This window comes from Triturus cristatus, chromosome 5_1 (assembly GCF_964204655.1).
Source record: "Triturus cristatus chromosome 5_1, aTriCri1.1, whole genome shotgun sequence".
NCBI classification, from domain to species: Eukaryota; Metazoa; Chordata; class Amphibia; order Caudata; family Salamandridae; genus Triturus; species Triturus cristatus.
The window spans coordinates 7,988,581-8,013,966 of record NC_140587.1 but is presented as its reverse complement, the minus strand read 5'-3'; the positions used below and the strand labels follow the sequence as shown (position 1 = coordinate 8,013,966).

Below are 25,386 nucleotides of genomic sequence, written 5' to 3'. Positions count from 1 at the left end.
TTGAGTCACTTAGGTTATACCCCGCATTGTCAGCTTGCCGATGGTGTGCTTCACTGCCGATGACGCGTTGTTTAGCCGCAGTTAGGAGTTCAGGAACAGTGCGTGGACCGGGAGCCGAGACGAGCTCCCAGTTGCAGCGTCTGTTGCTTCGTCATCAGGGTGCCATGATTCCAGTCCTGGGCTTTTCTTTCATAGCAGCTCAGTTTAAACAAGAAGTCATTTTCTCCTTTACTTTTTTGTATAGTTTGGTAATTAGCTGTCGCCTATTTGGGGCTACCAATAAAAACTGTAGAGAGTGTAGAGGAGGGGTTCCTCAGGAAAGGATGTGTAGTGATCTCTGACAGCCGATTTTAGGCGGTGACATGTAAATTGAAAAAGCGTGGTGGGATTAGTGATGTATGCAAGATCGTCTTTAGTGATAAAATGCCCTTCTGGGTATATATCTTGCATATGAATCAGCCCAACCTCTGTGAGAGAACGTAAGGGACCTGCTTCCTGTGTAACGGATAAAGCCGCATGGTGCGCAAGAGGTAGGGCCGGAGAATATATAGTGAGTTTGTCTGTAATTTTGCCAATAGCCTGCCAGGCCGCAATTGTAGTGTCTATGGTATTAATTTTCGATTTAGGTGTGCCTCTGTGGGTGTGCATTAATTCACCAGCTAGCGGGATAGGAGATGCATCCCCGTCTTCCACTGCAACGTGTGGAGTAAATTCATGAGGATGATACCAGTGGTAGGCGTATTGTGCTTGTGTGCAAAGATAATATACATACAATACTGGCGCACAGAAGCCCCCCTTTGCATAACTCAGCGTTAGAGTGGTCCAGCCTATTTTGGCTTGTTTGCCCCCCAATATAAATCTGAGCCGGTGAGTTCTTAGGGTCGAGAAGAAGTGTTTTGAGAGTCTTATGGGGATGTTGCAGAACAAATATAAAAAGCGAGGGAGCATTACCATTTTTATTACAGCGATACGGTCGGCCAAGGACAGCGGCATGTGCAACCATTAATCCACTTGGCGTTCGAGGGCAGTATACGCTCGGCCGTAGTTCTCTCTAACCACAACCTCCGGATCCCGGAGTACCCAAACTCCAAGATATTTTACTGGGACAGTCATCCATATCAATGGGTATTCCATATGAGGGGAAGCGGTGACAGTCGTCAGAGGGATCATTATCGATTTATCCCGGTTAATCGTCAAACTGGAGAAGAGGCTGAATAGGATATATTCCCGTAGAATAGGGGAGAGGTGACGTTGCGGTTTGCGAATAAAGAGGACCATGTCGTCTGCATATAAAGAAATGCCGACGGGTCAGTGGTTGAAGTTGAGTGCTGATTCCCTATGTCGCTGTCTAATTATACACGCTAATGGCTCGAGCACGAGAGCAAATAGTAGGGGCGATAAGGGGCACCCTTGCCGGGTGCCTCTTTCTATGTGAAAAGGGTCCGAGGTGAGGCCTCCCACTCGCACACATGCTGAAGAATCTGTATACAGGACTTGCACACCTCGTAATTACCACAATGCTTGGTCACTGCTCTCCAGTCCCTTCTCTGGATTGAGAGAGAAGAAAAATATATTTCAAATCTTAAAATAAGTAAAATACTGTGCTGGTTTGGCACCAGAGGATTGGGGCCCTAATATTGTTCAGAAAAAATGCTGTATCCAAGATATCACTTCCACCGTATTGTTCCAATGCAGTCAATCACACATAATCTACACCACAAGAAGGATGTGTTTGCAAATAATATTTATGCCACAATATTTATGTTAGATGATATTATCTGGCATGAAAATCCCTGTGACAACACGCCACCTAAACATTGTCTCACCAGTCCTGTTTGAAAACTCCCCTTCAGCACACGGAACACAGTCGAAGCAGCAGATGGGCCTCCCTTCGATTGGAGCCTTTCGGTGACCAGGGGGGCAGCTCTCACTGCAGACAGAACGAGGAATCTGTGAAGAAAGAGGGAATAATGGAGATTATATGTAAAGTCTTAGCTGAGGGCCCAGGGAGGCAGCTATCACTGCAGACAGAGCGAGGAATCAGTAAGGAAAGAGGGAATAAAGAAAACTGGATGTAAAATCTGATCTGAGGGCCCAGGGGGGCAGCTCTCACTGCTGACAGACCGAGGAATCTGTGAAGAAAGAGGGAATAATGGAGATTAGATGTAAAGTCTGAGCTGAGGGCCCAGGGGGGCAGCTCTCACTGCAGACAGACCGAGGAATCTGTGAGGAAAGAGGGAATAATGGAGATTAGATGTAAAGTCTGAGCTGAGGGCCCAGGGGGGCAGCTCTCACTGCTGACAGAGCGAGGAATCTGTGAGGAAAGAGGGAATAATGAAGATCGAATGTAAAGTCTGAGCTGAGGGCCCAGAGGGGCAGGTCTCACTGCAGATAGAGCGAGGAATCTGTGAGGAAAGAGGGAATAAAAGAGATTAGATGTAAACCATACACCATAAAAGTGGTATAAGAATCATGACAGAAATAGACACAAGGCCTAGCGCCTGTAGAATCCCTGGACACCAAGGAACCACCCAAGGTAGTGACACAGGAGACCCACGGGGGACGCGTGCAGTGTGAGAACACAAGCGCGAGCCCCGTACAATTCTATGCGAGAGTCGCAGTTGGAAAATTAAAGGTTAAGGACACTTAGGAGAGGATTCTAAGCAACCCCTTTGGAACTAAGACAGTTCTAAGGCCAGCACCCTTGACAGTACTGGAGTACTCATGTTACCTGTCCCAGAGGAGCCGGGTGCATAGGTGTCAAGTGGTGTCGAAAATGCTCATCAATTTCAATGGCGTCTTGCAAAGAAGTGCTGCTGCCGGGAAGAGGAGAAGTGTCCAGTGCGATCTGAGCCTGGATCGGAGATGGGAAGAACCTGAAAGCAGAGGGGACAGAGTCTGGGTCACTTGCCAGTGACAAGGGGCATGATAGACGAATGCCCACCGATGTCGGGTGCTTCAGGTGCGAAGAGATGAAGCTTGACCCTGCAGCCAGGTGGACCAAGAGATGTCGACGATGACCAGGACCTGGATTCGAGTTGTCCCACAAAGGATGTTGAGTGCTGCGGTGGTGTTGCTCGGATTGAACAAAACAAACCTTGGCAACTGAAACCCACGCAGGAAAAGATGCTTCGGTGCAGACCAGCGAGGTTCTGGGGACTCCCCAAGTGATGGAGAGTCAGGGCACGTCTGGAGAAACCAGGGAAGCCCACTGTATTTTAAGGATTCTTTCTCAGGTACCCACAGGTCAACGGACCAGGGATCGTTAAGGGCCCGCAAGCAAAAACACAAAGGCCCGGCTCACAGAACACTCGTGGAGTGTAGGCTGGCAATCTTCAGTGGAATTGCTGATCGAGGTCAGGGCTACAAGTAACTCAAATCTCATCCTCATAGGTCACCTCAAAGCTGATCTTTCTGCAAATTGTCGTGGTGCCCAGGGGTTCAGGTTCATGGTCTTGGCGAGGGACACGGACCTCAGACTTGCTGTGGGCACTGATCAACCTCAGAGACCTCAGGAACCCACCTCCTGTGTTGCAAAGTTGTTCAGAGTCCTCAGTAGCTTCAGAGATGCAGACCGGTCAGATGCGTCTTTGGTGCCTGCCAAGCAGGGGAGTAACTCCTTTACTCCAAGGGAAATCCTTTGGTCATCCAACGTCGTGTAGATAGTTGAAATTCTGCGATACTGTAGCAGAATTTCGTCCAGGCAAATCTAAAATCCTGCAGCCAGGGGTTCCTACTTTATACCCGAGTAAGGGGTGGGACAAACTCAGAGGACTCACGTATGGGAGGGTCAGGACAGAGGTGTGGCTACACCAATTTCCTTTGTCCAGTTTCACGCCAGAGCAGGGGCTGGTAGCCCCTGTCACCGGTTTGAACTGGACTATGCACAGGAACACCAAATGTGCCCCCTGTGCAGACTTCAAAGCACTCTTGGAGTGCACCCACCCAGCCCCAATATCCTAAGGGCTGTCTGGGAGATGGTCGCAACTCCCTGTGACAGGAAACCTATTGTCAAACCTTCCCCTGCCGGAGTTTCATCCAGCAGCAGGAGGGCAGACTTGTGTCTGTGGCTGGCAGCATCCATTTTGTGGTGCCCGGGTTCTGTTAAGCTGGTACCGGTGTACCGGTGTTGTCATGTTTCTCCCTCTAGTAGGGTGGAATCATACCTCCCACGCCAGGTACTGGCAATCTTCAGTGGAATTGCTGCTCGGAGTCAGGGCTACAAGTAACTCAAAGCTCAGCCTCATAGGTCGCCTCCAAGCTGATCTTTCTGCAAATTCTCGTGGTGCCCAGGGGTTCAGGTTCATGGTCTTGGCGAGGGATACGGACCTCAGACTTGCTGTGGGCACTGATCAACCTCAGAGACCTCAGGAACCCACCTCCTGTGTTGCAAAGTTGTTCAGAGTCCTCAGGAGCTTCAGAGATGCAGACAAAAGCCCACAACAGCAATACCAATGCACTGATGCAGATGCACAAACTCAAACAGGCAACCTCACACTGCACATCTGACACAGCATGTGTGTGTGTGTGTCTCAGTATCCCCAGGCAACTACACAACACATGAGGGGGGCTGAACCACAGTGACACAGATGTGGACACAGTGCCATACAAAAGTAAACCATCATTGGGACCCCCTTAGTGGGCAATCAGGCATTGTGAGATGAGAGGGAGCACAACAGACACATGTGGCACAAGCTGGAATGAACACCAACTAACACAGCAAGAGACTGACACAAAACAGCACTACCCCCAGGGACCAGACATTGGGGTGACACAAGCATGCATGATACGTCCACTGTGATGACAAAGGTGGATGTCGTACAAACTGGGAAACCCAGACATGTGTCCTGTTCCACAAACGTACATCACACCTACACAAACACAAATCACTCAGCATGGCCCCTCATCCATGGACAAACGGGAGCTAGGGGACCATCCATGCAAACATTTACATCAGTCCACCCTCAACACCACACACCCTGAACTGCAACAATGTGCATCTGTAAAGCCCACATGGACAGGTGACATTGCACATGCACCCATGACAAACACAGGAATGTTGGGAGGAACTAAGGTGCACAGACTCATCACACAAGGACAGTTTACAACCCTGGTGAATGACAGACATACTGCACAGTATGCGGTACATGGCCATCACATCAAAGCTCACGCAACCTTCCGAATACCTGCCACAGTCCCAGGACAATGCAGAAGCCAAGGAGAACCACAAGGCACACATGCTGACACCTGCCAATATTGCAGCCCTGAACCCGACAAGTGGGAGCAGTCACACGCACATACACATGTCTCAATCACTAAAAGGTACCACCTAGGGACAACTACATGATATTGCGAATAAACAAGTGCCTTGGAGAACCCTGACTGTGTCCCATCTGTGTCTGACAACATCATTACCACTCAGAACTGACAAATCCCAATGATGAAACACCAATTAACCGTAGTGTGTCATGCACCCAAACATCTGGTAGCCCATGGGGATGAACCCAGTACCACTCAGCAAGCATCAAGAAGACTCCCGTCCTTGGCACACGTTAAGAAGGAGACCAAAACTTTCTTAATGGGAAAATACCTCATCTAGCGAACTTTTTATAATAACTTCATAGACTTGCCTCTTGTACCTTACAACTACCTGTTCAAACTATTATTTTTTCATGATTTATCCCAAATGTAGCGTCGACCTCAGCTATGATGCACCTCGTGGACTGGAAACCTTTTTACTGTTACTCTGCATGCTTCAATTTTTCTCCCTCATGTAGCTCGACAAAACTGCGTGCTCCTCCTGTATCCCTCCTGTAACTCTCTCTCCCGGTGTGATCCCTCTTACCCTTATGTTTTATTCCCCCCCTTCAACCCTGTAAAGCACTCTGATACCGTCACGGGTCTGGTTCACACTCTATAAAACTGTAAAATAAATAAATAAATCAACAACAGGAACATATCAAGGGAACACTGCCTGTGTATGAAAAGGGATGTGGACACACACACATGCTTATACATCACACACCAGGGGCCCAGGCTATGTCACGGGACAACACACTTACTTGAGGGGACCCAACTCCTGTGGAAACCCAGCTGTGCCAAACATATTCACAGCACGTCTCACTCGTGTCAGCAGAACACTTGGTCAGTCAGCCATCAGTTACCACACAATGAAGACTCTGGTCACAACAGCCTGGGTACGGGAGTCTCCCCTAAGTCATCTGCACAAACTCAAAACATATGTACATCATGTTGAACAGAGGACCCAGTTGCTCCTATACCAATGATGCCCACACCTGTAGGTCCAGTGGTGATGCGCACAAAGTCTGTGAAATTGACAAATTGGACAATGGGAAGCACCTCATGGGTGCATGGGTGCAAGCCAGCAATGTGACCATGCAAATGAAATGTTCACAGAGATGTCCACAAATAGTTGATCATGACAAACCCAGGTAGCTGCAAAGGATGACATGGAAACCCACCAGAATAGGATACATATCTCATGGACCACATGGAGTACCTCACAGCAACACATCAGTATTCAACATTGGAAACCAAGCATTACAGGTGCAAGGGCATGTTAAACATCATCAACCTAATGTACAGCTAAATCAAGTTCAGAAGGATAAAGAAAAAAGCTTTATTCAGCATGTTAAAAGTTAAACGTCCGTTCAAACAAAAGGCCTATGGCCAGTCCATTTCCAAATGCCAAGGATTGAACTAGAGTGACAACTGTCACACGTTGCTTGCCTGCACTGCTAAGGACAGGGGACATCCCCTCGGAGGGGCATACATGGGGGCAGGCCAGGCACCGCAGGGACAGGCTCAGGGCGCAGCAGAAGGAGGCAGTGAAGAGGTGGTGGATGCAGGCGAGACACTTGCAACTGCAGTGGAGCTGACTGAAGTAGTGGGTGCAGTCACAACTGTGGGGCACAAGTCAGATGGGGTGGGTGCCGGCACAACTTCAGTGGGCAGGTCAGATGGAGCGGATTGGGTCCCCACTGCAGTGCCCAAGTCAGACGGGGTGGTCGTGGACTCCACTGCTGTGCCTAAATCCATGTGAGCGGAATGGGGTGCAGGTGAGGTCGGCAGGACAGAGGGGGGGACACAGTCCTCACATCAGTGGCACTAACCGTCTGACCAGGTGTGGAGGAGCAAGTGGTAGGGGGGAAGGCCTCAGCATTTTGGGGATGATGTATCTGTGGGTGGGAAACTCGGGGCAGGGACTGGCGGGGGAACCTCTGGAGTGGTGGCCTGGGGGATGGAGGACGGAGACTTTGCCTTGGAGCTGCATGGTGGCGGTGGGGTCTTGATCTTCCGGGTCTGGGGGGACTTGCGGGTGGGGGTCTCAGTATGACTGCGCCTGGGGGAGGGTGTCTGGGTGTGAGGGGCACTCCCATCTGTGTGTGGGGACTTCCTCTTCCCCTTGTAATCAGGATCTGCTGGGTCAGTGGGGAAGAGGTAAAGGTCACAGGGTCACAAGGTCAAGGTCACAGAGCTTCTGTGGAGATGGGGTTGCAGGGAAGGGGCCTGGGAGGGAGAGGTATCGGAGGACCGTGGAGTGGTTGTGGATGACTGTGTGTGTGTCTGCAAACCAGCCCATGTGAGTGTGGTATCAGTACCCTGTGCTTGCTTGTGTACACGTCTAGCCCTTGGTTTGGGTGTTTGTGTGCTGCCCGTGTCTGTGGCTTTGTGAGAATGTGCAGGTGTGTGTGAGCTTTGGACAGGTAGGCTGCTAGGAATTGTGGTTGGTGCAGGGGTAGGAGTAGTGCGGGACTGTTGGAGGAGGGACACTGCTGTCGTCAGGGAGGAGGCCATGGACGTATTGGTCCTCTGTAGGGCAGACATGCCCGAGAAAATGCCTTCCATGAACGACACCAGTTGTGTCAACAGACTTGTGTGTGCATGGAAGACCTTCAGCATCGACGTCTGCCCTACATGGATCTGTCTAAGTAATTCCACAGACTCCTCAATCAGGGCAGCAGGGGACACAGGGGCAGGGGGTGCGGTGCCTGGCACAAAGGAGTCATGCTCACAAACACGGGAGCCTACAGGGACCTCTGGGATGGGAGCTGATGGGAGGGTGGTGATGGTGGTGGTGGGGGCGGTGGCGGGGAGAGCCTCACTAGCTGGGGTTTGGTGGCTGCTGACACCCGCCTCCACAAGGCAGTCATCCCTAGAGCTGCTGTGGCCCTCAGCTGGGGGGGATGGTGCTGACGACTCGTCTGTGTGGCTCCACTCACCCTCCGTGCCACTGGGTCCCCCCGACTCCTCTCCTTCTGTCCCTGTCAGGCTCTGTGGCTCCTCCTGCTCCGTGGAGCTGTCCCCTCCTGTGGCCGTGGATGTATCTGGATAGGAATAGGAAGTAAGAGAACAACATCAGTCACCTGCACTGACTGCACACACCACAGTGAGTGCATCACATCACAGGACAAGCCCTGGCATCATCAGCTGAACACAGCTCAAAGTGCCAACACTGTTTAGAATAAGCCAATTGTCATTCTCAACATCAACCATGGCACACATATCCCTCCTTGACTTGCACACATATGTCTGTTGCATGTTCGATGCTAACACCCCAATGGCCCGACATGCACCACCCATTAGTTGTACATGCAAGTGAACATGTAGGAGTATGTCACTATACACACAGCACATCTCTTGCTACTGACTCAGTACAGGTGTCTGGATGAAGGGATGGGCAGAGACTCATTTCACATGCTTGTGATGCATGCCAGCAACACACACTATGATGTTCTCATGTCCTGCTAGGCAATCAATGGGGTGCATGGTGCACACAATGCAGGATCACTCATAGCATGTTAAATGCCATGGCACTGGAATGCCTGGAAAGTCAGTCAACACTGTCTCCTGTCATAGGGGCAGGGCATCCAGACAACAACAATATGCACTGACTCACAATCCTAGCTCAGGGGTAAAGCTAACTCTGCAGATGACCAGCACACTTGCCCATCCCCTGCAAACAACATATCCAGGAACCAGAAGACCCCACATCATGCAAATCAGACATCTGCGTCTCTGCAAACACAACTCCCTGTACATTAACACATCACAGTCTGCCATGCATGTAACCCAGCTGCCTGAAGGACACAGTTGCATACACCATTGTGCCCTGTCAGATGATCACACACCTATATGTCACACAGGTCTTGTCTCTCACAGTCACATCTCCGATGTCCTGCTGACCCTCTAAATCATGGACACCCCAGTTGTACGTAACAACAAGCCACACCATAAGGACACAGAGGCAGACACCTGAAGGCACATGCCACTAAGCACAACCTGTAATTTGATACACAGGAGAAGGATTACAGAGTGTTTCTAAATGTCCTTGAGGAGGCATGACTGCCCAGGTCTACATGAAACAGTGTTTGGCCCTGGACAGTAGTCAGGTGGCTAAGCAAGTGTGACATACTTGATATACATACTCCTGAGGCCCCAAAATTGGAGTCCCCTAATGCATGGGTTTGTTTGGAATACCCCAGCCACATGTGGCAAGTCAGACTAGCAATTAGAACACATATCAAGGGCACACACAGATCACATGTCAGATCTCAGGCATTGGGCAAACAATTGAACCACCCATGAAACACACAACAAAGTCACGGGAACAGATGCTGTCCGGTAGCTGAAGCATAGCTGACTGCAGGGACACAATGCCCTAGTGACACAAGCAACAGACTGTAGGGGCCACACCTGTGGAACAGATGAGGAGGGTGCATCACACAATTGAGAGATCTGAGTATTGGTCTACAAGACCTACGTAATGTTGAAGTGTGACCATGCCAAAAGACTGCAATTAGCATGTCAGACATAGTACACAGATTAGGCATGGACTTACCCCCTTCCTGCTGCTGTCTGGCCTTCAGCTGCCTATCCAGGTCCGGGAAGACCACCGCCTGGACCCGGAGCATGTGCAGGGGTCAGGGTCCGGTGTCCGTCCCTCCTGCGTGGAGGTGACAGCTTCAGCTGGACTCTAGCTATCCTCCGGGTCCAGCCCTGAAGGTCCTGCCACCTCTTCTGGCAGTTGCGGATCCGGCGCTTGTAGACCCCCACCGAACGAACTGCCCGGGCGATGGTCAACCATATGTCCTGCTTCTGGTGGGCATCAACCTGTGAGGATGACAAAGTTAAAAGTAAATTAACACACATGCCCCATATTTGTGCTGCACACATTTGGAGATACATGTCATCATCACAAAGGGAAATGAGTTACACAGGTAGTGCAACCATGGGGAAGGACAACTCACCTGCATTTCTGACATGTTAACAATGTCTGGATAGTTTAAGCTTGCACTAATGCACTTTAGCAGCAGGACACCTGTTCATTACATATACCTACACACTTTGGGTGATGAAAGTAGTCAGTGAGAATGCTTGCCACTGGTGTACACACTGCTAGTCCTGCTAGTCAGACAACATGCAGAATTAGGAAGGCAGTGGACTGCACACTCACCCGCTCCCCTAGTTTCCCATAGAGCTTGCTGTACGGTGGCAGGAGCCCATCCCGCAGGGCCTGGTTCTCCTCCTCAGTGAAGGCTGGGGCCCTCTCTAGATCACGTGCCATAGCAGGAGCCAGAGGATGCAGAGACAGCAGCAGTGGTAGCAGGGATGTGGTCCAGTAGCATGTAGAGAAGGCAAGTAAGCTCCCTGGGGGACAGCCAGCCTTATATCTGTGCTGCAGAGGCGGTATCTGTGCCATGTGTCCTAAGTGATAGGTCCAACACGGTTGCATCCTATGAATTTCACCTTCAGAAAACCCTAGGAATTGCAACATTTTTGTAGGCATCCAGCTGAATTTCCAAGTTTTGAATCGGCATCCTCCTCCATGACAGTTCAGAGCCAAAGGGTGCGCCCGGCTCGGTCAATTGACTGTACAATGTGTATTTTGAAAATACACACACACCCGTCTCCATACAATTCAAAGGACAAGGCATACGCCTGTGTCGGACCATGCCTGCCCGATGCATATGCATGACAGTAGTCACCCGCGTCGGACCTCATTGCAGTCAATGGCAAAGCGTATGCACGGATTGGTCATGAAACGCGCAATGCGTATGCATTGTCACCCGTGTCGGACCTCATTGCAGTCAATGGCAAAGCGTACGCCTGGCTCGGTCATGAACCGTGCAATGCGTACGCATTGTCACCCGCGTCGTGCCTCATTGCAGTCAATGGCAAAGCGTACGCACGGCTCGGTCATGAACCGTGCAATGCGTATGCATTGTCACCTGCGTCGGACCTCATTGGTGTGACTATTCGACGGATTCAACACACAATTACTTGCCAGGGACACCTGTGCACACCTACCACACACCAGCATTGGCCACACAGTGTCCCATGGCCGGAAAGGCTGCATTCCCTGGGTGTTTGGGGGGGGGCACATTTGGTTTGTTGGGTGGCACTTTTGTGCAGCAACTCCCAGGCTGTGCACGTGTGCATGGGGGCAGAATCCTTTGTGTGTTGTGCACATTACCACTGTGATGTGCAATTGTACAGTAATGGGCATGAGTCACGGACACAGTTTCATGTTGGATATGTTTGGGGCATGTCACATACACCCTGAGTCCTGGGGGTGATGGCATGTACGTCACAGTGAGACCTGTAGCCACAATACTGATGTGCACCCACAGTCTGTGTGCATGTTGTGTCTCAGATGTGTCTGATCAAATGTGTCCAATGAGTGACAGTCTCCACATCCATGTGGTATATGCATCAACCTTGATGGTGTGTTTGTGTCTAAGAGACGTACATGTAGGGCCTGCAGGGACAAATGTGGCCACTATCTGTGAGAATCATGCTTGCCTTGTGGTGTGTACGTGATACGCTATGTCTATGCCAGTATCGATGTGGCAATACAGGGACCCTGGGTTTCTGCATGGCAAAGATCTGTGATGTCTGGGAGACATCAGGCCTCACTTGTCACTGTGGTGTGTGTTTGTAACGTCACAGCAGTACATAGGTCGGGTGACACAGCCAGATGATTGGCCATTGCACTACATGGGACCCATGTGGACATGTGGAATTGAGATGTGAGGTGATGGTCATGTAGGTGACATAGTGTCCATGCCCAACAGCACGCACCTCAGTACATTGTGTAATGTCATGATCTATCTTGTGATAGTGATCGTGGTCATGGCCACATGGGTAAATTAACCGACAATCTTCCTTTGTTCATCTCTGTTCTGCAGGGCACCAGCTGTCCATCGGCCATTCCCAGACCTTGCAACCATGCAGGAACGCGACTGCAAACGACAGTACCGCTTCACCAGGCCACTGATTGAGGTGTTGGCGGAGCAGTTGGCACCACATCTGCTACCTGGCCGGACATACCCTACAGCACTGACCCCAGAGGTGAAGGTGATGGCAGCCCTGCACTTATTTGCTACTGGTACCTTCCAGTACGCTGTGGCAACTGCTGGTGGTATGCCGCAAACTATGTTTAGTCGGGTGCTACGCGATGTCTTGGAGGGGATGTTGCATTTCCTAGACCTGTACATCAAGTTCCCAAGCCCAGCTGAATTCCCTGAAATAAAGGATGCCTTTTATACACTGGGGAGGATGCCGAACGTCATCGGATCTATTGATGAAACACATGTGGCCCTGATGCCACCACAGGCACATGAGCAGGCATACTGTAACAGGAAACATTTCCACTCGATCAATGCTCTTGTGGTATGTCTTGGAGACATGTCTATCACACATGTGTGTGCACGGTTCCCTGGTTCTGCGCACAATGCCTTCATAATGAGGAGTAGTTGCATTGCAACACTGTGCAACGCTGATGTCACAGATGCCGGCACAGCATGCCTGGCTTGTCGGTGTATACTGACTGTTTATCATTGCGTGTGATTGTCAATGTTGTATTCCGCACTCCTACAAAACTCAACTACTTGTTCATTTTTATGTGTGTAGGTGACTCCGGATACCCCAACATGCCGTGGTTGCTGATACCCCTCAGGAACCCTGTGACACCAGCCGAGATGCGCTTCAATGTGGCACATGGTCGGAGCAGGAGGGTGATTGAGCGGACATTCGGACTCCTGAAAATCTGCTTTCACTGCCTGGACAAGACCGGAGGGGCCCTCCCATCTGAACCTGCAAAGGTGTGCAAAATAATACTGGTCTGCTGCATGCTACACAACATGGCAGTGCGGAAGAAGGTGTATCTCATCCAGGATGACGATGACCAACCTCCGGCACCTGTGGAGGATCCCGGCCTGGGCCAAGATGCCAGTGATGATGAGGATGAGGGTGACGTCCGCTCACAGCTCATCAACAACTTCTTCACCTGAATGTGAGTTCCCAGGGTTGTTATGTCAATGTATGGAGTTAGCCTGGAATGTGTGGTGGTTGCTCTGTTGCTGTTTGAGTGTGTCTGTGTTCCACTTGACTGGATGCGTGCAGTGATGTGTCCATTCAGGTGGTATGTACTCCAGAATAGGGTAGTACTGCTAACTTGTTTTTGTGTAGGTTTCTTGCGACATGTTTTGTGCATGTGAATTGCATTTCTCTCCTGTTCTGCTGTGCTTTTGACTGTGTCTTGTGTCTGTCCTTCACAGGGTTATTTGCCTGTTGTATGTTCAACACTGGCCCCCAACACCCAGAATCCAACACCAGTGTGGGAGTAGTCAATTGACATCAAGTGATGTGCCACACACCCCTGGACTACAATTCTCAGACACTCTGGTGCCGATCACGATCCGGTAAAAAATTCCCCCGTGCGACTCGTATCGGGTCTTTTTACCGTACGAATCGTACAAGTGCCGTACGAACTGGCAATCACGATTCGCATGGTAAAAAGTCCATACGAACCGCACTGGGAATCATTCCCCACACGTCCTCGGGTCGGAAAATGTGTCCGACACGTCCTCGGACGATTTACCTTACAAACGTGAAAAGCCAAGTCCGACCGAGGAATCACGATCCATCCCGTGCGTCCGAGCGTACAACCGTATGGAAAAAACACCGTCCGCACCGAACACCTATAGCAACCATGGAGACATGTGCCCGCATACGCGCCCAACACTCCCCCCAGCCCCCGTACGTCCGACACGTACCCCCCGTATATGTATACCCCCACCCGTCTAGGTACACCCCAGTACGTTCCAGTCGTACCCCCATCCCAGTACGTGTCGTACCACCGTCAATGTACACCCCCCCACCCCTGTACGTGTCGTACCACCGTGAACCTACACCCCAGTACGTTCGAGCCCCACCCCCACCCCAGTACGTGTCATACCCCCCGTGTACCTACACCCCAGTACGTTCCAGTCGTACCCCCACCGCAGTACGTGTCATACCCCCGTGTACCTACACCCCAGTACGTTCCTGTCGTACCCCCACCCCAGTACGTGTCGTACCACCGTGAACCTACACCCCAGTACGTTCGAGCCCCACCCCCACGCCAGTACGTGTCATACCCCCCGTGTACCTACACCCCAGTACGTTCCAGTCGTACCCCCACTCCAGTACGTGTCGTACCACCGTCAATGTACACCCCCCCACCCCTGTACGTGTCGTACCACCGTCTATGTACACCCCAGTACGTTCCAGTCGTACCCCCACCCCAGTACGTGTCGTACCACCGTGAACCTACACCCCAGTACGTTCGAGCCCCACCCCCACCCCAGTACGTGTCATACCCCCCGTGTACCTACACCCCAGTACGTTCCAGTCGTACCCCCACCCCAGTACGTGTCGTACCACCGTGAACCTACACCCCAGTACGTTCGAGCCCCACCCCCACCCCAGTACGTGTCGTACCACCGTCAATGTACACCCCCCCACCCCTGTACGTGTCGTACCACCGTCTATGTACACCCAGTACATTCCAGTCGTACCCCCACCCCAGTACATGTCATACCCCCCGTGTACCTACACCCCAGTACGTTCCAGTCGTACCCCCACCCCAGTACGTGTCATACCCCCGTGTACCTACACCCCAGTACGTTCCAGTCGTACCCCCACCCCAGTACGTGTCGTACCACCGTCAATGTACACCCCCCCACCCCTGTACGTGTCGTACCACCATCTATGTACACCCCAGTACGTTCCAGTCGTACCCCCACCCCAGTACGTGTCGTACCACCGTGAACCTACACCCCAGTACGTTCGAGCCCCACCCCCACCCCAGTACGTGTCATACCCCCAGTGTACCTACACCCCAGTACGTTCCAGTCATACCCCCACCCCAGTACGTGTCATACCCCCGTGTACCTACACCCCAGTACGTTCCAGTCGTACCCCCACCCCAGTACGTGTCGTACCACCGTGAACCTACACCCCAGTACGTTCGAGCCCCACCCCCACCCCAGTACGTGTCATACCCCCGTGTACCTACACCCCAGTACGTTCCAGTCGTACCCCCACCCCAGTACATGTCGTACCACCGTCAATGTACACCCCCCACCCCTGTACGTGTCGTACCACCGTCTATGTACACCCCAGTACGTTCCAGTCGTACCCCCACCCCAGTACGTGTCGTACCACCGTGAACCTACACCCCAGTACGTTCGAGCCCCACCCCCACCCCAGTACGTGTCATACCCCCCGTCTACCTACACCCCAGTACGTTCCAGTCGTACCCCCACCCCAGTACGTGTCGTACCACCGTGAACCTACACCCCAGTACGTTCGAGCCCCACCCCCACCCCAGTACGTGTCGTACCACCGTCAATGTACACCCCCCCACCCCTGTACGTGTCGTACCACCGTCTATGTACACCCCAGTACGTTCCAGTCATACCCCCACCCCAGTACGTGTCGTACCACCGTGAACCTACACCCCAGTACGTTCGAGCCCCACCCCAGTACGTGTCATACCCCCGTGTACCTACACCCCAGTACGTTCCAGTCGTACCCCCACCCCAGTACGTGTCGTACCACCGTGGACCTACACCCCAGTACGTTCGAGCCCCACCCCCACCCCAGTACGTGTCATACCCCCGTGTACCTACACCCCAGTACGTTCCAGTCGTACCCCCACCCCAGTACGTGTCGTACCACTGTGAACCTACACCCCAGTACGTTCGAGCCCCACCCCCACCCCAGTACGTGTCGTACCACCGCCAATGTACACCCCCCCACCCCTGTACGTGTCGTACCACCGTCTATGTACACCCCAGTACGTTCCAGTCGTACCCCCACCCCAGTACGTGTCGTACCACCGTGAACCTACACCCCAGTACGTTCGAGCCCCACCCCCACCCCAGTACGTGTCATACCCCCGTGTACCTACACCCCAGTACGTTCCAGTCGTACCCCCACCCCAGTACGTGTTGTACCACCGTGAACCTACACCCCAGTACGTTCGAGCCCCACCCCCACCCCAGTACGTGTCGTACCACCGTCAATGTACACCCCTCCACCCCTGTACGTGTCGTACCACCGTCTATGTACACCCCAGTACATTCCAGTCGTACCCCCACCCCAGTACGTGTCATACCCCCATGTACCTACACCCCAGTACGTTCCAGTCGTACCCCCACCCCAGTACGTGTCGTACCACCGTCAATGTACACCCCCCCACCCCTGTACGTGTCGTACCACCGTCTATGTACACCCCAGTAGTTCCTGGCGCACCCCCAACACAACCTCCTAAGTACGGAGCGCACCCCATGCCCCAACATCACAACCGCATGTACGAGTCGTACAAAGCCACACACAAGGACATCATCGTACAACCAAATGGCCCATGTACACACCGTACACACGCTCAAAACGCACGTACACAACCAGGACAAAACAAAACAACACAAGAATACACATTCGAAAGGCACAAAGCCACTAAACATGGCCAACAACCACTAAAATAACACAATCACTGACCTGCAACTGCCAAAAACAAACAGAGGCCCAATACACCACCACTCCTTATAACACACCCACCCAAACTTCAAACACTGCCACACCCACCCATGGACCAATAAAAAGGGCCCACACACACAAACCATGAGCCTTTGCAACAGACTCACTGCTGCCAGACACCACAGAACCAGACTACAAGCTACACCACACCTTACACTAGCACACCTTCACACGACCACCCTCACAAACACCCTCTCATCACATTCACACACACACACAACCATCCACACCCCCCCCAACATCCACACACCCCCCACACCATCCCCACCCACACCCCTCACCATGCCCACTACCAAGAATCTAAAGTTCAGTCACCGAGAGTTGGAGGTCCTTGTTGATCAAATCCTCAGAGTCGAGCCACAGATCTTTGGAACATTGGTCAGAAGCACCAGCCTGGCAGCCAAAACAGCCATGTGGCAGACCATCGTCGATGCTGTGAATGCCGTTGCGGACACCAGAAGGACCAAGCAGGATTGCCAGAACAGGTGGTACGATCTGCGGAGGAGGGTCAGAGCCAAGAGGCAGGAGGAACACGACCAGGCCAACGCCACCAGAGGAGGGCCCTCCCGCAGACCCGTACAGTACCATCCCTGGGAGGAGAGGGTGATGGCCATACTGCCGGTGGAGGCAGTTGAAGGATTAGAAGGACTCCGAGACCCGGGTGAGTACACAAACAACGCACCTCACATGGGGGGAACTGCAACCACAACCAAAATTACTAACAGGCACGCAACCACCACAAGCCATCGCATGACTCAACCACACTCCATGAGCAGGCACATGCCACTGCTGCCACCATGCCCCATGCACCCAGCTGGACAATGTCAAGTCACAGGCCACAGAAGACAACAACACATGACACGGTAACCCGGATGGCGGGAGGCTGGGCACCAAAAATCACATAGTGCGACTCCAAAGCAGACAACAATGCCCTCTGCCCATATGGCCTAGGTCACAGCCAGACAAACAGTGTGTCCCAACACAGGAATGACTTGCCAGCAAATGGCGGACGCCTTGCATCAACACATGGGGGTGAAGGCACTGGTTTGCACATGACGGCAGCTAATGAACAGCCAACATTGTGAAAGAGTGGCAGCACACACCACCACAGCAGCAGCGCACAGACACACAGCACACCAAATGGGTGCCTGGAGATCAGAAACAAACTCACATCAACAAGCCAAGGGCCACTCAAAGATCTGCTAACAGTCTGTGCCCAGGAAGCTGGGACGAGGTGACAGAGGGGGACCACAGAGGGAGGGAAAGGGGGACAGAGAAGGAGGGAGAGGGGGACATAGAGGGAGGGAGACGGACAGAGGTAGGAGGCTGACACACAGAGGGAGGGAGAGGGGGACAGAGAAGGAGGGAGAGGGGGACAGAGAGGGAGGGAGACGGACAGAGGGAGGAGGCTGACACACAGAGGGAGGGAGAGGGGGACAGAGAGGGGAGAGGGGGACAGAGAGGGAGGGAGACACAGGAAGACGGACAGAGGGAGGAGGCTGACACACAGAGGGAGGGAGAGGGGGACAGAGAGGGAGGGAGAGGGGGACAGAGAGGGAGGGAGACACAGGAAGACGGACAGAGGGAGGAGGCTGACACACAGAGGGAGGGAGAGGGGGACAGAGAGGGAGGGAGAGGGGGACAGAGAGGGAGGGAGAGGGGGACAGAGAAGGAGGGAGACACAGGGAGAGCAAATCAGTCCTTTGGTGTGTGGGAATGTCTGCTCGTCAGCAGGTGGACTGCGTGCATGTAGACAAGGGTGGCCAGTGCCAGAACCCCCCCTCTTCATCATGGCAAAACGCAGGGCCATGTCACAACCTGTACACGAGCACAAGGACAGATACCTGCATCATATAAGTGTGTGGATCCACTCCATGTGCACATGTACAGTGCTACAAGGAAGGCGCAAATGCATGGCTCGCCACACCTGCACACTCCACTGCTGACTGCAGTCACACTTGACGCAGCAAGTAAGACTGTGCCACACATAGTTAAAGGGGCCAAATTGGTGCCCAAGGGACACACCCATGCACAAGTGCACTGTGAGTGGAATGCAAGACAGATCCTAATTCCAAGAGGAAATGTGCCAACTTTGAAACGGATGAAACATGGATGTTGCATGGACCAAAATTAACATTGTCTCTCTCACACACAGGTCAACGTCGTGCTGCACCCCCCAACACTGGGGGGGAACACTCACAGGACCCGGATCTGCAGGAGACCGATCCCACCGGCAGCGACCACTCTCACCACTCTGCGGACGACCCCGACCGACCTGGCCCCTCTGGTGTCCAACCACCTGCAGCACCTGCGTCAGGTACAACCGTGCCAACCACCACCCCCACTTCTGCCACATCCCAGGAGACACCCAGGATCCCTGCCCCAACACCACAATGCAGCCAGGCTCGCCAGGAGGGACACGGTGTCCCGGGCACCCAGGAGGAGGCAGGCGACAACGCCAATGCCACCCCTCAGGGGTCCCGGAGACCCGATGTGCCCACAAGTGCAGGCCAGGTGCAAGTGGGCAGGGGTGGTGGGAGTGGAGGACGGCGGAGGCGCGAGCCTGACCAGTTGGCTGGGGATCCGGTATTTTCCCATGTCCGTAACATCCTGGACTCATACCGGCAGGACACCAAGGGCATGGCCCAGGTTGTGTCCGTCCTCGAGGGGATCAAGGTCCAGCAGGCCCAGCAACATGCGGAGCTAATAGCCTGTCTACTGGTACACCAACGGAGGATGGAGGACAGACAGGCTGAGCAAGTGACGGCGTTCCAGGGGATTCACGCTACACTCCGTCGGATGGCCGACACCATGGCCGACCCTCCCTGTGCCAGAAGGCGGAGAACATCACCACCCACAGGGAGGGATCAGGAGGAGGAGGAGGAAACATCCGACGGAGCATCCCAGACGTCGTCACGGCCTGCTGGTGATGTTCCCCGCAGGAGGCCGGGTCGTCCACGGAAAGGACTGTGAGGGTGGCTGCTACATCACCATCTCCCAGGACACCTGGCCTGGCACCTGGCCCACTGGAGCAACAGCATCACAGCATCAAGAGACATTCTCTGCCACATGGCCCTGCTGGTCACTGGCTGACCAATGTTGACAAAGACTGTGGCATGGACTCTGAGGATTTCCAATGGCAAGGACACCAACTCCCCTACTGAACTTTGGATTCCCTAATCCCGGAAAGCCCCTCACTTTGTCCCCCCCCCAATAATAAATCACACTATTAAGAGTAGATGCCTGCTGGTAGCATTATTACCTAACATGTGTCTTGTAAAGTCTGAACATGCCTGAGTCATCTGTTCTCTTCAACCATCCACACCCTGGGGCCTGAGTCTGGCACAGGACACATGGGTCACAGTTTATTAGGCAAGACAGACATGGAGCACCATACACACCCGTGATGGGCACAACCAGCTGAGGGGGTGGCCGAACAACCGTGCTGACAGACACATTGAGTACAGCAACAGTCATGCGCAGAGGTCAGGGATCCTGGCCAGTGTCCTGGGGGGCACCCAGGTATGTGTAGACAGGTGGCAGAACCATGTCCTGCAAGCTTGAGTCCGATGGATGCAGAGAATGGGGTCATGGACAACGTTGGATGCATGGGGATGGCACATGTCACAATACCCACACAGTCATGGACATCATGCCCAATACACAGTCTCAGCACACACACACAGCTTGCATCTTGCCACTCGACACATTGACACATAGCCACAATCAGGGAATACCATGCCAGACATGCAGGATGCACCGTGCCAACACACCAGCATTGACTGAGAAGAGGCACCTTGGAGGCATAGGGACACCTTTATTAGTCATGTTTTTGGGATTGCAGAGGCAACTTGAAGTACACATGAACACATCATGTGGAGTAACATGTGGGTCCAACACTGGCACCCCCCTTCTGCAGCACAAATGCGTGATAGCCATGGTACTGGCACACAAGCGTCGGCTAACAGCTAAATACCCACAGCTGCACACGGAGAGCCTGCCATACACCATAGATCCGCTGATGTGGAAGTCCCATGCCATGTCAAGCCAATGTTAACCGTATGTGTCCGAGGGCAGTGTCACACACATTGATGCCATCATCACAATCCACTATCCCATCACTGATGACTGACAACCAGGCAGCCCATCTATTCAGGTGTACCCAGCTGCATGTCGTGTCCCATGGGGATGCCACATGTCTGCAGAGGAACCAAACCCCGACCGGGGCAGTGTGCACACATCGTGAACAACTGCCACACCCAATACACCCCAGATGCATCCCTTACCCCATGGAGACTTCCGTGCCTGTAACGCTGAGTCAGCCCACGATGCCATGTCCATGAGGAATAGCAGTGCCACAACAATGCAACCAGAAGATGGCATGCGCAGGTACCTGGGGAAGAGAGACACACAAGAAGTCAGCCACAAAAAGCACAGCCACTTGCATGTGCATTGACTCGACACATGTATGGATGACAACATGCTAGGTCACAATTATGAGTGGGGAAATACTACCATCACTGCCACCATCACTCCAGTGACACACCCACACACACCTCTGACTCACGTGCCATACATGCAGGTGGAGACACACATCACAACACATGCCACACGGGGACCAAGGCGTGCACACTCAGACACTGGTACTCACCACTAAGCAAAGAAGTCGCGTATGAGCCGAGTCCGGATGTCCTCTTGCGGCTCCACATCCTCCACATCACTAGCCCCATTGCCAAGCCCTTCGTCCTCCACGGGTGGATGGTCCTCGTCATGTTGATTCAGGATGAGTGGCACAGCTCTTTCAACTGCCATGTTGTGCAGCATGCAGCAGACCATGAAGATCTTGCAAACCTTCACCGGGGCATATGGGAGTGCGCCGCCGGTCTTGTGGAGGCACCGGAATCGGCTCTTCAGCATGCCAAACGTCCTCTCTATCACTCGCCTTGTCCGGCCATGGGCGGTGTTGTAGCGGAGCTGGGCCGGCGTGATGGGGTTGCGGAGAGGTGTCAGCAGCCAAGGCATGTTGGGATAGCCAGCGTCCCCTACATGGAAAGCACATGGATATCGTTAGAACTGGCGAAGCGGTCGTGCTGCTCGGCCAAACAGAATACAGGACAGACAGACTGTACCCACCAACAACACATGCCCGTTCGTTGCGCAGCTGCATCATCATATCAGGCATCCCGCTACGCCTCATGATGTAGGCATCGTGTGCTGATCCTGGGAAACGAGCACAGACATGTGAAATCACCATGTTGGACAGACACACCACAAGGGCATTGATGGAGTGGTAGTGCTTCCGATTTTGGTACGCCACCTCCCGTGCGTGTGGTGGTACCAAAGCTACATGTGTCCCATCTATGGACCCAATGACATGGGGCATCCCTCCCAGGGCATAGAATCCACGCTTGACCTCTGTCATCTGTTCAGGGGTTGGGAACTTGATGAAGTCATCCAGGTGAATCAACATGGCCTCTAAGAAATCATGCAGCACACCGCTGAACATGCTCTGGGACATGCCACCAACATGAGCTATGGTATATTGAAAGGTACCCGTGGCAAGGAAATGTAGGGCAGCCATTACCTTCAGCTGGGGTGTCAGTGCCGTGGGATACCTGTGCAGCGGTTGCGGGTGTGGTGTCAGTCTCGCCGTCAACTCCAGAATCAACGGTTGGGTGAAGCGGTAGAGCCGGATGCTGTCATTCTCCTGCATGGCAGCCAAGTCTGGAATTATCCGGGCAAGAGGCGGTGCTCTGCAGTAATGAGGAAGTGACAAGGAAGAGTGAGTGCACTACGACAACAATTCATATGTACTGAGCACATGTTAATCTGTCAATACACATATGCTACATATGGAGTCAGGTATGTGCTACATGCCCAGGACACGTATGGATGCAAGGTGACACTCCTTCCAAGACCCAGCTACACACGGTGATTGAGAACCTCCCCATGCCACGCCATGGGAATAGCTGTGTCCCAGTGCAAGTGAACAGCCCGACGCAAGACAGGAGTGACATACACCCACACATCAGCAGAAGTGGGATGCCGATTGCAGAGACTGGTAGCGGAACACTGGAGCCACAGGTCACATGACATTACACTAGTCCAGCCCACACACCTTGCCATGAAGGTGCACATGTCATGACTCACCACACATTCCTTGTGAGGATGCTGACATGGCCTTGTCACGCTACTCCGTGTCCCATGCATACATGTGCACCTCACATCCGATAACACATGTGGCATGGTGTGCGGAACAGTGTGCAATGACAATCTACACACAGACACATGTTGGTTGCTGCAACGGCTGCAGCTTTTGAGGGTGCTACAACATCAACCTGATGTAAAACCCGGACACATAAATGACATAGTCACATTGTGCACTGTGGGTAGTGACAAGTCATGTGTCATGACCCCTGTACCGGGCATCATGGGACACTTCCGTGTGTTGGTGTCCGTGCCATGCCAGTGACGCTCTCCTCAAGTGCGCAGTCCGACATGCACACATGTCAAAGGAGTCAAGGGCATGCCTGGCACACATTGCACCCTCACACAGTACACCTGTACACATCTCATCATACATCTGGTGCCTTCTCCACTCAGGAGGCATGTTCCACATCACAGCCTGTGACACCTGTGCCCCACACATGTAGTAATGCACAGACGATGCCTTGATGTCCATTCCTGGACAAGTATGTCCATCCATGGACAAGTATGTCCGCCCTATTCCTACCTGTGTGTCGCCTATCACCACAGTGATGTGTAAAAACCGCCATACTGCTGCTAAGAGGGCCTGTGTATGTTCCCAAATCACTGTGGGAGTGCTGCCGTATGTGTACCCATCGTGATGGCGAGCGTACAGGCATTTGTACGGTCCGTACCACTACGAGTATGCATACGCGTGCAGACCCACAGTGATAGGGCCGTACACACGCATGTACGCTCACTATCACTATGGGTCTGCACGCGTATGCGTACCCGTAGTGGTACGGACCGTACACACGCATGTACGCTCACTATCACTATGGGTCTGCACGCGTATGCGTACACGTAGTGGTACGGACCGTACACTCGCATGTACGCTCACTATCACTACGAGTACGCATACGCGTGCAGACCCATAGTGATAGTGAGCGTACATGCGTGTGTACGGTCCGTACCACTACGGGTACGCATACGCGTGCAGACCCATAGTGATAGTGAGCGTACATGCGTGTGTACGGTCCGTACCACTACGGGTACGCATACGCGTGCAGACCCATAGTGATAGTGAGCGTACATGCGTGTGTACGGTCCGTACCACTACGGGTACGCATACGCGTGCAGACCCATAGTGATAGTGAGCGTACATGCGTGTGTACGGTCCGTACCACTATGGGTACGCATACGCGTGCAGACCCATAGTGATAGTGAACGTAGGCATGCATGTACGGGCCGTTGCCATGCATTTGGGGTGCCCTAGGGCCCCAAAACGCACCGTACCTGTGTGTGATTCTCCAAATTACATAGGGGACAAGTATTGAGGCCTACATGCATGCTGGTTGTCATGGAGACCAAGTTCAAATTTCGAAATTGTTCTGGAAGGTGCACAGCAGAAGTCAGTTGGAATTCTTCTACTTTGTTGCAATGTGTTTGTGGGGCTGACATCATGCAGGAGAATGAAACCGATAGAGAACCCACAGACTGCTAGGTTTGAAGGGATTGGTGGAAACATAGGATGCAAATTTGAGTGACCAATCACTCTGTACTCCTGTGCATGAGACTGGGCAGAAGGGCACATATAAGGCAGCCAGGTCCCACGAGGGAGTACTTGCCTGCACATCTTTGCATTTGTCGACCAAGCTGCTGCTACTGATTCCCTGGAACCATGTCAAGGGCTGTGGAGAGGACACAGCCATTCACCCTGGAGGAGAACATGGCTCTGCTGGATGTGATCCTCCCACAGTACTCCATGCTGTATGGGCGACCAGGGTATCAGGTGAGTGCATAGGCCACTGCCACAGACTGTCCCTATGTTGTGACTGTGACTTCAGGCATTGTGTCCTGGTGTGACACACATGCCATTGAAGTATTTCGGGGTTCCCAAGGCCTACACGCTCCAGAGATTACCCCCATACACAAAAGAACTGTTGGCACGGAAGCTGTAAAAGGCAAAGAACAAGTTTATTAAGACCCCATGGGGTGGTGGTACACTCAAACAGCACCCTTCGGTATTGCAAGAGGTATCACACCGAACACCGGTGTGACCCCGTTTATATACAATTTTGGGGCAATAAAAGATAGGTGGCACAAGTTTAGGACGCAGTTTTAGAGACATACATGGTCATGTTTTGGAATACTGCCAGCTCATTGGAGGGTTTCAAACCCGCTGGTCAGTTAGCGGCACATTCCTGAAGGTATACGGGTCAGTGAGAACTGCGCATGTGTGGCTTGACCAGTACTAAAAATATCCTGTTGCTGGGCAGATGTGAGTGGTCAGTGGAATGGACAAAGGAC

The 25,386-nt window shown here is 52.8% G+C and overlaps 1 protein-coding gene across 1 annotated transcript in view; it reads right to left on the bottom strand.

Moving 5' to 3' along the window:
- LOC146829940 (vomeronasal type-2 receptor 26-like) overlaps window positions 1-25,386 on the bottom strand; it is a 356,012-nt gene that overhangs the window by 130,392 nt on the left and 200,234 nt on the right. Inside the window, exon 4 of the mRNA XM_085605823.1 lies at window positions 1,827-1,950. Within this exon, the coding sequence (XP_085461949.1) occupies window positions 1,827-1,950 (124 nt within the window). The remainder of the gene's footprint in view (window positions 1-1,826; window positions 1,951-25,386) is intronic.